This window comes from Corythoichthys intestinalis, chromosome 17 (genome assembly GCF_030265065.1).
Source record: "Corythoichthys intestinalis isolate RoL2023-P3 chromosome 17, ASM3026506v1, whole genome shotgun sequence".
Classification (NCBI taxonomy): domain Eukaryota; kingdom Metazoa; phylum Chordata; class Actinopteri; order Syngnathiformes; family Syngnathidae; genus Corythoichthys; species Corythoichthys intestinalis.
This window is the reverse complement of record NC_080411.1, coordinates 16,101,934-16,117,257: the sequence shown is the minus strand read 5'-3', so window position 1 is coordinate 16,117,257 and position 15,324 is coordinate 16,101,934. Positions and strand designations below refer to the sequence as shown.

The 15,324-nt window shown below is 38.5% G+C and overlaps 1 protein-coding gene across 11 annotated transcripts in view; it reads right to left on the bottom strand.

Moving 5' to 3' along the window:
* The window catches only part of LOC130905857 (disabled homolog 2-interacting protein-like), a 198,875-nt gene that overhangs the window by 19,141 nt on the left and 164,410 nt on the right, over positions 1-15,324 (bottom strand). For all 11 annotated transcript variants that reach the window (XM_057819595.1, XM_057819597.1, XM_057819596.1 and 8 more), the window contains 4 exons: positions 11,695-11,839; positions 6,872-7,016; positions 6,556-6,792; positions 4,462-4,663 (listed from right to left, as the gene is read on the bottom strand). In XM_057819595.1, coding sequence (XP_057675578.1) covers positions 4,462-4,663; positions 6,556-6,792; positions 6,872-7,016; positions 11,695-11,839 — 729 coding nt within the window. The remainder of the gene's footprint in view (positions 1-4,461; positions 4,664-6,555; positions 6,793-6,871; positions 7,017-11,694; positions 11,840-15,324) is intronic.

The following is a 15,324-nucleotide window of genomic DNA, read 5'->3' as shown; positions in this document are numbered from 1 at the left end:
TTTACTATACTACAGATTACTACAGGGTGGGTACAGTTTAGCACTTTGCGGGAGCAGATTACTAAACTGTACCCACAGTTTACTAATCTGTACCCACACTATAGTATAGTGTGGGTACACATTACTAAACTATGGGTAAAGTTTAGTATACTGTAGTATGGGTACAGAATACTAAACTATGGGTACAGTAAATTACTTTGTAGGTGCAGATTACTAAAATGTGGGTACAGTTTAGTACTCTGTGGGTACAGATTATTAAACTGCGGGTACAGTTTAGTATAGCGTGGGTACAGATTAGTAAACTGTGAATAGTTTCGTACTCTGTGGGTATAGTTTAGTACTTTGTGGGTACAGATTACTAAACTGTTCCTACAGATTATGAAACTATACCCACGTATTAGGACTAAACTGTGTGTACAGATTTTTTCCCTACCCTGACACCCAGGGGGCTCCGTAATTTTCGTCCAAAAGACTAAGACAAAAATTTTAATGGCTGCCAAAAAGGAAATCGGTTCAATTGCATCATCCATCGAAGAACATTTTCATTAGCGACCACTAGAGGGCCCTCCAAGCAATTAACAATCAATAGACCTTGGATTGTGGCGGGAAGAACATTGAATTGGGTCGTTAATGATTCACAGATTTCATTCTGAGCGCATGAGAGATCAATAAATGATATTTTTGTCCAGAATTTAGATGATGGCCCCACAGAGGCATTCTGCTGAGCACTAAATTACAAAGTCACCCCGACCGACGGATGCCTGAATTATTGAAATATGTTTTTTTGTTCCCTCAACAGATGGAACATTTTATCTAATGATCACCAGCTTCCCATCTGCTACCGGAGCAAATGTCCCCACCCCTCCCAAAAAAATACAAAAAAAAAACCCAAAACATTATTACGACCTCCCCAGGCCTTTCATAGCATTCCGCGCTGTTTATGTAACACCGTCATAAATTATTGATGGACGCCCCGATAAACTTCCTAATGTATTCCGAGCACGATTTCAGGGAGCTGCTTTTTTAGCAGCTGCAGTAAATTATCCACCAGTAACTAAGGAAAACTTTTAAAAACAAAAAACAAACAAACAAAAAAACAACAACAAAATGTAGAAACCCAAAACAAACAAAAAAAGATGAATAATAAACAGCGGGATAATAAATTGAGTCGGATTGAACTAGGATTCTGTAATAATTCATGAGGATGTGACTGACTGTGCTAATACAAATAATAAATAATATCATAATAATATATCAGATACTGCTGGAAAGTATCAAATGTATGAAAAATTGATGTCATATTTTTTCATTTTACAGATAAACATGAACCCCTTCATGCACAAATTATGACTTTTTTTCCTTAATTGTTTTTGTTAAATATATATAAGGCTTAAGTCTTAAACCTGTAGTCCAGGGGCCAATATTTTGCGTCCTCCATTTGACATGCAAATGTAGTTTTGGTGTCGCCTGTTTCTTGCAATAGGCGATAAAAAAATATTATTTGAGATAAATTGAATAAATGAATTGGGAAAAAAAACATTAAATAGTGATTAATACAAATTAAAAAAACACACAAATTAAAAAAAGATAATAATAATACAAGTAATAAAGAGTAATACATTTAAATAAAATGATATAAAATTATAAATAAAATGAAATCGATTTTAAAAAACTTAAAAAGAAAAGACAAAAATAAAATTATAATTCATTATATTTTAATTTCCGCCGCCTTGCTTTATAGACCTTACAGATCCCAACTCTATGGCTGCCAATGATAGCAATAGGCATCCATACCATTTGAATTGGGAATGGCTGGAAGCGATGAAAAATAATCGCTTTAATTATCTATCTATTTATTTATTTACAAATAAGATCTTTAACAGGGCAAGTAACTATTTTGGGTCATAGAAAATATAAATGTTCATAATTATTAGTGTTGCACCGATACCATTTTTTGGGCCCGATACCGATACAGATACCTGGCTGTGCAGTATCGGCCGATACCGATACCATTCCAATACCACTCTGTTTGCAAAAAAAAAACCAAAAAACATATATATATATATATATATATATATATATATATATATATGTACGTATAAGGGATGCAACGATACATTTAAGTCACGGTTCAGTTTGATTTTCAAAACAATTCAATACATTTAATGCTCTGAAACAGAAAATACAACTTATCATTTTTTTTTAATGTTTTTGTATTTGCTAACAAGCAAAAATAACAGTGCCATCATATAAACAAACATTTTAGTGCATAATATTTATGTGCTTACTTCTTACTGATCTAAAGAAATTTTGTATAAAAGTGGCGAGAACAATATTTACTGTTTGTAAAGTGGGGCACACTGTTGATTGCTGCAGCTCTTTTAGCAGCTATATTTACCATATAAGCAAAACATCCTATTTGTGGTCTGAGTCCATCTGTAACATGTACTAAATTAACAGTATTTGCAGCATTATCTATAGTCACTGGTATGGATTGATTTGGCCTGCTTAACTTCCATTCAGTCATGGCGGTTTCTAATTCATCTATGTAGTATATGGACTACACGTCGCTCTGGGCTCACGCAGCTAATGGCATGGGATCTAATGTTGCACATCTAGGTTGCTATTTGATGATATCTAGTGTGTGCGCGCGAGAGTTGGCATGGGATCTAAATAGGACATCTAGGTTGCTATTTGATGATATCTAGTGCGCTTTTGAGTGTTTTCTGGCCACAGAAGTCATTTCTGCACAACACCAGCATATGAAAATCGACTTTCATAAACAGGACGAGTTTGAAGTACGGCGCTCTTAATTTGCCACTTATTGTTCATCATGAAACCATGAGTTTGCTTAGTCTCCCACGGTCTTAACCTTTCTGATCCCATCTTCGCTACAACAGCAGGCGCTAGCTCACGCATGCTAATCGTTTGTGAATGCTATGTTAGATGAGCAGCGTAACATTGCGGAGATGCGTTGTAGTGAACATCCTTAATATTGAGCACGAAGATGTTAATTTCGTTTTGTAATTTTGAGACAAAGACATACAGATGTCATGCATCGGGATTTGGGAAGTTAGCTCACGTGTGGAGGACAGTACCTTTGCGTTCAAGTGATGCCAGTAGATGGTATCGGCGCTCTAAATATTGGTACTCATCGATACCGATACCACCAGTTCGGGTCGGATCGGCGCCCCCTGCCGATACTGGTATCGGTGCAACTTTAATAGTTTTTTTTTTTTTTTTTAACTACTCTTTAATATATATATATATATATATATATATATATATATATATATATATATATATATATATTAGTAGATGATTACAGATAAAATAAAGAATTTATCCAATATTAATATTTAATATGTTTTATGGCCATAACTAACACCCTAAAGCAGTATTTCTCAGTGTGGCGTGCCTCCGAGGGGGGCGCAGAACGATGCCAGGTGTGGCGCACTTGACCTCGGGAACATACTTTTTTGATGTACTAGAAGAAAGTCTAATTGCATATCCGCTCAGAGGGTGGCAGTGGCGCTCTCATTTTCAGATTGTGCGTACTATTTTTGAACCAAACGAGCAGCAAGTCAAAGAGCACTGGAGATCTGAAGAGCGAAGACAAGGAAATATGATGAAGCGTATGTAGCGCTTGGCTTTTGGCTCTTTGACTCTTAAGACGTCTTAAAATGTTTGCACCAGACAGTAGGAAGCCAAATTTATCAAGACGTCACTTAAAGACATTAAACCCCAATCACATTGATAAGCCGCTTGATTTTTTTCAAACGCAAACGTGCCGAATATTGCCAACAATCGTCCCGCTTTTACATCACTAAACCAGTGAGCACTGTTAGCATCTTATAAGGTGGCATACCAAGTTGTTTAGTGCTGTGCTTGAGTCACTTCCTTTTCAGTAATCAAAAATTAACAGGAAGTGATCTATAAATACCCCATAATCAACAGGAAGTGACCCATAAATGCCCTGAAAGATAATGGAAGTGACCAAAAATCAATGGGAAATGCCCCAAAATGAACTCATTGCCTAGCATTGCCTGCCACTGATGGCAATAGATGTCGAATTCACTTGAAGTGAACTCGTCCATTCGCTGCCACCCTCCCACTTCAAAAGAATTGGATGTTTACTCATGATAAACTCATTCCAATTCACAACATAAGGATGAAAATTGCTTGTTTTTCTGTTTATAAGTTGTATCGTAGAATGATTTACTGACCAATCAATCGATAATTGTTGTATACCCATATCGTGAGATCATCGTTATCGTGAGCCTTGTATCGCAAATTGTATCGTATCATGAGCTACCCTTAGTGACCACTCCCCACGAAAGGGTTTAATGAGGGTCACGTTGTATTTTCTAAAGGTCTCAATATTTACATGCTAATCTGTGTCAACATCAACCATTCAGCAAGTATTCCCCAAATTTGTGCCAATCACAAGTTGTTCCGTACCTGGTCCATCTGGGAAACCACCTCGGACAGGAGAGAGTGTAGTGTAGAAAGCTCCCGACCCAGGTCAATGTAGCCCTCGAAGCCTGCCGTGTTGGAGATGGTTTCCGGGTTGGAGATCTCCAACAAGAAGCGCTGCATGTTGGTCCACTCATGCTCCAAGAACTGGTTCATGAAAGACATGTACTCCTCCTTGTTTCCAAATCTGAAATGAATAGTTACAGCTAAAACCTCCGTGAAGTTGGCCCCCCATTGGACGAAAATTTATAGAAAAATTATAACATTGTGCTAGGTTTGTGCTGAAAAAAAAAAATCATTTGAGCTGCTATAGTTTTTGAAATATTAAAAATTCTTTTATAGGTCAATCTGAGATAGACCAGCCCCCCATTTTGATTAAAAATGGTGTCAATTGTTTGTGTTACATTTGTGCTACATTTACGCTGTAAATATTTTCTTTGTGCTGCTATCGTTTTTGAGATAAGGATATATTAATTTCGACTGATGATGTCACGCAGCCCCCCCAATTATTGCAAATGGACCCGAAAAGGTGTCATTTGTTTATGCTACATTTGTGCTGCTATTGTTTTTTTTAGATATTAATTCCGAGTGATGACGTCAATCAGCACCTCCGTCGCGGCTGACGAAGCGTACCAACTCTCTGAATAACAGAGGTGTGTTCCAACAACTAGCGCAAATGTAACACAAACGATTGGCAGTCCTTTGGGTCCGTTTTTCAGTAAACACACATTATCATGGGCAGTGAGTGGGGCTCGGCTCGCCCGGACGCTCTGCTTCTCTGCATAATGTTAGATGATCTGTCTGAGGCTAAATCCCTTTTAAATTGACAGCAAAATGAGCTAGTCAGTGATCTTGTCGTATTATCAACCGCGGCAGGCATTTCTCAATTTTCATTCTGTTGTTCTGAGTTGAATTGGAGACTTTCATAATCATCCTAGCGACACTTGCTTTGTTAAAAATCACTAATGCAAAATTGAGTTTCTGGTTTGTGTGTTTTTTTTTTTATATTGTAGCTAGTTTGCGACTTGACTTCTGGCATTCTAGATTCTTTCCCTACCGAGCAGAGGGTGCTGCTGACCCCCTCTACCATCCCATAGCACTCACACTTTGCGCTTTCCCTACAAATGTCATCTATCCTAAATATATATAGTATGTGAAATAAAATTATGAAAGGGTATTGATGTGAAGACAAAGCAATATTCAAGTATAACCAAGATTTAAAAAATATACACATATAAAAAAATGTATCTTTATGATGTACAAAGAGTTACATTGATAGTATTGAATATAGTCATGGAATACATCACTATCACAAGTGCAGAAATGAGAATATTTAAAATGATGTTATAGTGAAGTTATATTTTGGATATCAAAGTTTGGTATAAGATAATGTAATGAAAGGAGAAGGTTTAAATAAGTATTATCTTCTTTTGCACTTGATCTTTATGTGTTGGCCTGTGAGGCTGTTTAATTTATATACCGTATATTGCATTGCAATGCAAAATATTGGAATGTAATGCCTTTGTTTGTTTTTAAAAACCATGTTCAAGTAAAGAATTCATTTGAATCGACTCGTTTTTTTTGCAGAGTTTTAAGAAAATCATCCTGTATGTCAAGTATGAAAAATCGTCCCGGGAAAAAAATCCAAACTGCTCTCAAAACACAAGTCTCAAGTAGTAAATCAAAGGTTTTAACCCTTTCATGCACTAATTGTTTTTTTTTAAACCTTTACATTTCATTCATTGGCTGCCATTGACAGCACTAGAAGTCCAAGCCGTCAACAAGGAGTCCGATAAACAGTACCTTATTGTACCTCACTATTAATAATACGTTTAATATATGTTTTTGGATAGTTATTTGGAGATTTAGGGGGTATTTAAGGGTACTTAAAGGGTTAATTCCAATTTACGTGGAAACGTTACATCGTCAGCATAGGAGCGGAACTCGTTTGAACCCGGGGACTACCTTAGCTCATATTTCATTTTTTTTAAATCACCAAAAATAGTTCCTTGCCCTATAAAGGTTCAAAGATCTTAAGTGTCATCTTCTGAATATCTGTTCACTGTTGGGACCACTTACTTTGCAAAATTGGCCAGGTTTTGCGTGACCTTAGCAATGAGCGTAAGAGTGCGCGCCGTGCGGTCGTCGGGGTACTCCTGCATGAGGTTGAAAAGCGATGGCGACATGATGGCCGGGCATAGAAAGCGCAGGAAGAGCGAGGCGCTGATTAGCCGTTCGCTGATGTCCGGCCGACCCCGGTTGCTGCACTCCTGCCGCCACGATGCAAAAACCTCTTTGAGCTCTCGTGGAAAGACGCTGGTTCAAGGGAGAGGATGGAAACACAATTTTAGGCTACATAGATCAAGCAGTCAGAATATGGCGAGCTGCTGCTGACCAGTATGAGTTGATGATCTTGCAGAAAGCTAGCTCACAGCACATTTTCAGGTTGCTCTGGTGCTCCGGGAGGTCCCCCGAAGAGCACTTAGACGGGTCCACCTCGCAGTTTTCGTCAGACTCGTAAAGTGCTTTGATGAACTCGCCTTTAAAACAACAAACAACACAAGGAAGTGAGGAACAAGTCAAATAAACTGAAAAGTAGCTTGTTGTGGCAGTTCTGGAAAACGGCTGTTTTTAGTGGGACAGTCTGTCATTTTGTATGCTATAATTCCTTTGGAAGCATTGTTGTTTTCATCGACAATGATGTTAATGAAAATATTTCGTTGACAAACAACTTTTTTTTATGACGATGACAAGACGCTGACGAGCTAAAAACGTGTCTTGGAAGACTAAAATGAGACAAATTTTTTTTTTGTTGTATCTGTAGTTAGCCTGCATCGTAGTGTTCGTGTCGTGTCAGTCATGTGACATGTCCTGAGGGCTCATCCTGGCCCTGGTTAACTCATTCACTATCTAAGATGTATAAACAATGATGTTCTTCAAGCTAGTCTGCACTCCAGGTTTTGTTATTTTGAAACACATGTTAATATTTATTTTCATATCTTAGGAAGATAAGTATTGTTCAGGTAAATCTCCATTGTTGTTTTCGTCAACAATGACGATAACGAAAATATTCCGTCGATGAACAATTTTTCATGACGATGACGAGACAATAACGAGCTAAATACGTGTCTTGGGAGACTGAAAAATATTGAGAAGAATGCCAGTTTCAACAAAAATATATTAAAAAATTAGGGCTGTCAAAATTATCGCGTTAACGGGCGGTAATTAATTTTTTAAATTAATCACGTTAAAATATTTAACGCAATTAACGCACATTCATTCATTTCATTTCATTTCATTCGTTTATTTCAGGCCATTATTCCTTGTCAAGACAACAAATATATACAGCTCATATAATCAAGTAACAAAAAGAGCAGCAAAGCTATGTAACATTGCAACATCAACTACATGCCTGAAAAGGAGTGGGAAGAAGAAAACTTATTTAATCCCACCCCTATTCTTATCTAATTAAGAACAAAAAAATCTTGCTACTACCTTCCAAAAATGTAGGCCACCAAAAAATCAGTCCAAACAGTTTTGCACATATACATTTTTGTAACAAATTTTGTCCCTTGTGATGAAGTTACCACAGGTAACACCCAAACCAAAAACAATTTCATACCAACATGGTAAATGAAAGTAAAACCATACCAACAATGGTAAAGGCCACAGACACAGGACAACAAATTATAAATGGCAACAATAACTATACCAACAACGGTCACGGACAATATACCAGCAATGGTAAGAAACAACCAGCACTCATACCAAGACAATTTATTGATGTAATTAAGACCTTATATCAGTATACTGTGACTAGACCATAAGTTTGTATAACCTTTTAAATCTGTAGATAGTTTGGCATTGCTTGTGTGGCATTCCCAAATTATTCCAAAGTTTCACTCCACACACAGACAAACAAAAACTTTTACAAGTTGTTGACATCTTGTGTCTTATCTTTCCATTCCAACAATAATTGACAGAAAAATATGACATATTTTATAGATGGTTTGAATTGCGATTAATTACGATTAACTGATTTTTAAGCTGTAATTAACTCGATTAAAAATTTTAATCGTTTGACAGCCCTATAAAAAAATTATATACGGCGGAAAACACTCAGGTGACTTGAAGTTCCGCTGTGAGACCCCCATTTTGGCCAACTTCCAAAATTGTCCGATATGCATGTGTCATTGTCATTGGAAAGTTTATAATCTCAATTTTCTGGGGGAAGAAAAATTTTGAACAGGAGGGCACTTTAAAAAATTATTTTTAAACAGCAAAACCTTATCTGGAGGTGAGAGCACGCAAGAGCAGAATTACAGACGCCATGACTTTAACGAGATATTATCGCATACTTACCTTGTTTCGATCCAAAAACTCCATGTAGCATGTATCAATGAGTGTCAAGACACAGCTGTAAAAGGCCACAGCTGGATTTTTTGGGGATTTTATGGGTGAAACATGGTCATATAACAAGGTTCGCGATGCAGACATCGCAGACATCAAGGAGTGGTTGAGATTTTCTTTTTCATATATTTCCCCTTTTAAAGTTTTTTTTTTTTTTTTTTCAATTATTCTTTGTTTGGATTGATTATCATCTAACATATCGGAGAAAATGCAACAATAACAAAAAAAAAAAAAAATACAATTAAGCGATAGTTATGAGGTAGCTATCCATGACTTTTTTACAGACGCCATTTTTTTCATTGTGACATAATTTGTTTAAAACTTAAAATATGTGAGTGAATAATTTTTAAAGTTGTATTTCTTTTTTAAAACGAAATATGAGACATCAATTAATGATTCAAAGCTAAAAACAACAGAGAAATTTGAATAATAAATATCATTAATTACCTTCGTTTTATGGCTGGGTTGAAACACAAGCGGTTGCGCAACGTCTGTAAACGGGGGTTTTCAGGGTAAAACGGGCTAATTGAAAATAGTTCGGGGGCTTCATGCGCCATGATCCTGCTATGGCAGCATATAAACATATTGTTCTATTAAACACAACAGTTGTTTCAGCTTAAAATACAGCAGTTTCTTCTAAAGAGGAGTGCAAGAGCAGAAAATGCTTTTCAGTCTTGTCTGTGTTTTCCGCCATGTACATAGTTAAGTCTCGCCAATGCGTGACATTATTTTTGTATGTGTAGTTATAGTTAGCCTGCATCTTAGCAGTGTCTGGTTATGTCACTCATGTGACGCCCTGCCTCCCCACCGCACTCTTTGCTTGTTTTGAAACACATGGTAAGATTTGTTTTCCTAGCTTTGTAAGACAATGTTGCTTTAGCCTTTAAAGGTCTGTACTCAGCAGTGTTGTTTTAGTCAACCATGACGACAACAAAAGTATTTCGTCAACGAACACTTTCTTCATGATGACGACAAGACAATAACGAGCAAAAACGTGTTTTGGGGGACTAAAACATAACGAGATGCATGCCAGTTTTCGTCTGACGAGACGAGAACAAGACGAAAATGCGTCATTGTTTCCGTCACATGTTCACAATGTGTAACATTTTATGTGTAGTTAGCCTGCATCTTAGCAGTGTCTGGTTGTGTCACTTGTGACGTGCAGCGCCCCGTCCCGCCTTCATGACTCACCAGTGTGTCGACTCCAGTCTCCATGAAGGCTTGCACACATGGTAAGATTTGTTTTCTTGGCGAGAGAGAAAATGCAATGTTGTTTTATCCCAGGGGTATCCAACTCCGGTCCTCGAGAGCCCCTATACAGCTTGTTTTCCATGTCTCCCTCCTCCCACACACCTGACTCAAATAATCAGTACCGTTATCAGGCTCCTGCAGAGCTAGCTGATGAGGTGATCATTTGATTCAGGTGTGTTAAAGGAGGGAGTCGGATACCCCTGCTTTAGCCATTAAAGGTCTGTGCTGAGTGATCATCAGACACTAAATAATTGAATAACTTGTAGTGTTAGCATAGCATTCGCGTTTGCAGTAGGCTAATGCTATCGGCTAGCGGCCTCTAAAACCCTCTGACAACTTTTTTTACACACAGTTCGTGGTATCTAGTTATAAATAATTGAAAATATAGTAATGTACTGTTTTCCTGCCGAGTGTGTATAATCAAGTTGGCATTGTCCTTGTAGACGCAACAACATGTGGTTGTCTTTAACTGTTCATTCAAAATACAGTAGTTAAAAACCTTTATGTATTTATTTTTTGGGTAAAATGTTTAAATTTTACAGGTGAACACATTTTTAGCAAACATCGACTACAATTAGACAAAATTAGTCTTGAATTTTCGTCAACAAAAATTACACGAAAACAGATTTTGAGATGACTAAAATATGACTAAGACTAATAAGTATTATCTTGCAAAAGATGAAGATGAAAATTAAAACGGCTGCCAAAAACAACACTGGTGCTGAGTGAGCATCACACACTAAATACAACTCGTAGCATTAACGCAAGATTTGCGTTAGCTTCAGCATTTAGCGCCGTCTTAAACTCTTGAACAACTTTTTTATACGTACATTTGGTGACGTCCAGTTGGGTATAATTCATTGAAAATAATGTAGTGTTTTCTTGCTGAGAGTATATCATCATCACCAAGTTGGCATTGTCCTTATTGACACAACCGTATGTGCTTTTTTGTCAATGTTCATTCCAAATTGTTAGCATAGCATTCGCATTAGCATGGATTTTAATGTAGCGACAGTCCTCTTAAACTGTTGTTGTGCTCGTCTGTCAATGTTCATTCGAAATTGTTGGAAACCTTTCATTTTTTAGAACTAAAAACTTAGACGAAAACTAGCACATTTTGAAATGACTAAAATATGACTGAGACTAATAAGTATTTTGTCCAAAAGACAAAGAGGAAAATGAAGAGGGCTGCCATTAACAACAATGCTTGAAAGGTAGCATAAAAGTGGCTATCGATTGCAGTGACGGCATAAACTAAAACTTGTTTGGCACCCGACAACTAAAATAAAAAGTTGCTGAAACAATGACGTTTTTTCGCAAAGGAGTGACAAACCAGAATCTTAAGCTTTTCAAAGATTTTATCCTGACGTCAAAGAAACCACACAAGCTCCGCCAACGCGGCGATGCATAATTTACAAGGCTCCTCCGATATTCTCGGCCAATCATCCCGTTGAGACGAGCCGCTTTAAACAAACAAGCCTGTGTAGAATCTGCAAGATTGGAGTAAACACGCGTCGACGATTAGCCTAAGTGCCAGAAAAACTGCTGGCCGCTTACCAAGAGCATCCTGCAGGTACTTCTGGCCCACCAGTTTGAGGTACTCTTCGATGGCTTTGGTCGCCAACGTGTTCTCACGGAAGATCAGGTGCTCGTTTTCCCCGCAGCGATCCACTTCTGACATCATCAGGTCTGTCAGGAAGTCCTGAAGGTCATACAGGAAGGAGGGTCAGACTCTTTTGATATATTTGTAAAAAAAATGGGGACTGAAACCAACTTAAATGTTCTAAGACAGGGGTGTCAAACTTATTTTGGAACATATTTCTGGAACCTCTGTGAAGTTGGCCCCCCCATCAGAGGCAAATGTATATAAAAAAGATGTCAATTGTTTGTGCTATGTTTGTTTTTGTTTGTGCTGTAAAAAATGTTTTGTTTGTGCTGCTATGGTTTTTGAAATATTGCGAATTATTTTACAGGTCAAACTGGCCCCTTTTCCAGGGGACTGGAACTGGTGGTCATTCACTGCTCGTGTTTTGATCACCCAAGCACGAGCACTAGCCCCTGAAAACAGGTGCTCAGCAGCCACCAACTCTTGCTGGGTCAGACGAGAGCCAGCGAAGGGCTAACTACATCTGGGACTTAGAAGCCGGTTGATTGACGGTGTTTCTTCTTCTACGTTGCATTTTCGGTGGATTCGACGCCGCCTGTATGCTTTACGTATTGACATACTAACGTATTCTGGTGATTCATGACGTAGCCCCAATTTGGATCCATTGCACATGGAAAGCCAATTGATGTTTGGGAAGGACACAAAACCAACCAACCAACAAAGCACGAGTACCAGCTCGTTATTTGTGTGAAAAAGGGGTATGAGGTCAACCAGCCACCCCCATTTTGACAAAAAATGGCTTAAAATGTTGTCAATCGTTTGTGCTTCGATTGTGCTGTAAATATGTTTGTTTTTACTGCTATCATTTTTGAGATGTGGAGATATCAATTTCAAGTGATGATGTCACACAGCCTCCTATTTATTGCAAAATGGACCCAAAATGGCGTCATTTCTTTGTGCTACGTTTTGTGCTCGTTTGTGCTGTAAACATTTTCGTTTGTACTGCTATCGTTTTATAGATTTTGATATATTAATTTCAAGTGATGACGTCACTCGCAACCTTTCCATATCCTCACTCCAGCAGCTGACGGAGCCTACCAACTCTCTATATAACAGAGGGGTGTCCCATCAACTACTGCAAAGGTAGCACAAATGAATGGCACCCCTTTGGGTCCATTTTGCAGGAAAATGGAGGCCTGAGATATTAATTTTGAATGGTGACGTGACTTGCAGCCCTACGTCACGCATGAGACCAATGTTTACATTTGGCGTCAACATGGATATCTTCGCAGTGGGTTTAGATCTAATCATTAGACAGGTGCTTTTTGCTTCCATTTATTTACAAACCGTTGCATTGTTCTATTGAGGAACACATGCGAAGGACAAGATTACGGACAATTATTTTTCGCGCGTTGTTATGAATATACTAAAAACGAATGGTGCAGATGTAATTATTTTTTCCGAACGTATGAGTGCAGGATCCTCGGTTAAAAAAAAAAAAGACATACTAGGTGTAGACATGGCCTTAGAGCAGTGTTTTTCAACCGGTGTGCCGTAAGAGATCCTCAGGTGTGCCGCGAGAAATTATCCAATATTGCATTTTTTAAAAAATGTCGTCCGGGGGAGTTGTAGTAGGAAGGAAGGAGTATGTAGAGTTCTCGGTCTTTTGCAGATGAGCGAGGTATTGCTCGTGTCGCGTTCAAGAGCTGCTTGGATTTCTAGCCATCAGCCGCGTTGCTGTCTGCGACAATGTGGACCCCATCACGTCTACTGTACATTATTGAATTAGACTTGTCAAGTGTCAATTTCACGAAAATGTCCATTCCATTTTATCCCTATGTGACGAACGTCAATCCTCCCCGTGATTTATTCCAACGCATTGTCGAGGACAGAAAGGTGGCCGATGGCTAGAAATCCAAGCAGTTCTTGAACGCGGCACAAGCAGCTCTCCAACAGCGCCATGGTGCCAAGCAAGCTTAAACGTCATCTCCAAAAGAAACACACGCCAATTCAAAACAAGTCGATGGACTATTTCTTACGCCTTTGTAAAAACAAAGGGAAACGGGCAACTTTTTTGAGGAAAAACTACAAAGGTAAATCAGAAAGCCCTCAAAGCCAGTTGGCTTGTTGCTAAATGTGTTGCTAAATCCAAAAAGTTCCACACTTTGGCAGAGAAATTAATACAGCCTGCCTTAAAGCCATTATCAGTTAGATGCTCGGCCCCGATGCGGTTAAATACATTGATAAAGTCCCGCTGTCTGATCATTCTGAGCTTTTCAAGCCTAACTGTTATAAAAAAATAGAGAGCCTGAGAGCTTTTGAAGAAGATTCCTGCCAGGATATCGGTGTTGTGTTCATCTAAACAGGCTCAAATTTCACAATGAGTAAATATAAATACTGAGAAATTATTTGATCATTAAATATACTGTACAGAAAACAATTTTGGAACATTTTTGGTTGGTGGTGTGCCGCAAGATTTTTTCCATTGTAAAAACGTGCCGTGACTCAGAAAAGGTTGAAAAACACTGCCTTAGAGTAATCGCCAGAGAAGCTCCACTTTCGAATGAAGAGGTATCGCAAGCGCATGGGTGACGTCATCACCAAGTTACATTGCTTGAAAAATTAGCACAGACCGCTGAGGGTTAACTGTGCGCTTTGTGCTTACGGACTTTATTCCCCCACTTAAACAAGAAAGCCACACACCCTCTTTTCACTTTTGTCCTCCATTCAAGCATCCATACATCTACCCATCCACTCACTTCGGCGCTAATAAGCATAAGTGGAACACGCTTTGTATCGCTGCCACATCTCATCAGGCTTCAAGCTTGTCTCTCTCTGAAAAAAAAAAAAAAAAAAAAAAAAAAAAAGGAGGGTGGTATGAAGACACTGCTGATGGCATCTAATGAATAGAGTCCTGAGATGTTCTCTGGGGACGCTCTTACATGCCAAAAATACTTAATTTGTACAGTATACTGTCCTAAAATGAATGCACAGACACCCTAAAAGAAGTTAGGATTAAGTGGCTTCTAAAAGAGGCTTCTAAATTTGGAGGATGCATTAAAACTGTCAAGTATAGAACAGCATGAAACCGAAATAAACACAGATGCCAATGTTAACTTTGCCCTATGCTTTGGATGCCAAATTATTCTACTTCACAATTTAGCTACACAAACACACACTAACATGAAGTGATCTCAAAGTCAAAGGGACATGATAAGCAACGTCAAAAAGCCCTTGACTTTGCCGCCACAGCCACAGCCATGCCATCCCCAGGATGTGCGAAGAAACTCCAAATGCTCTGCACGGAAGTAGGGAATTGACGCAAAGTAATTAAGGATAAGAACGTCTCTCCGGGGGGGGGGGGCTCTGTGCCGTCTTCTGTCTCATCAATCAGCCGACGACAGACACCACTTCTTAAGCGCTCATAATTCACGGCACCGACGAACCGCGATCGAGTTTCAAAAAGCTTCTCTCTGGTGTCGAGAGACAGAAAAAGACAAAGACAATGATGACAGATGACTAAATGCCAACAAGAGTTATTTTCGACAATAAGAACTAACGCAGGCTCCTCATTTCCTGTC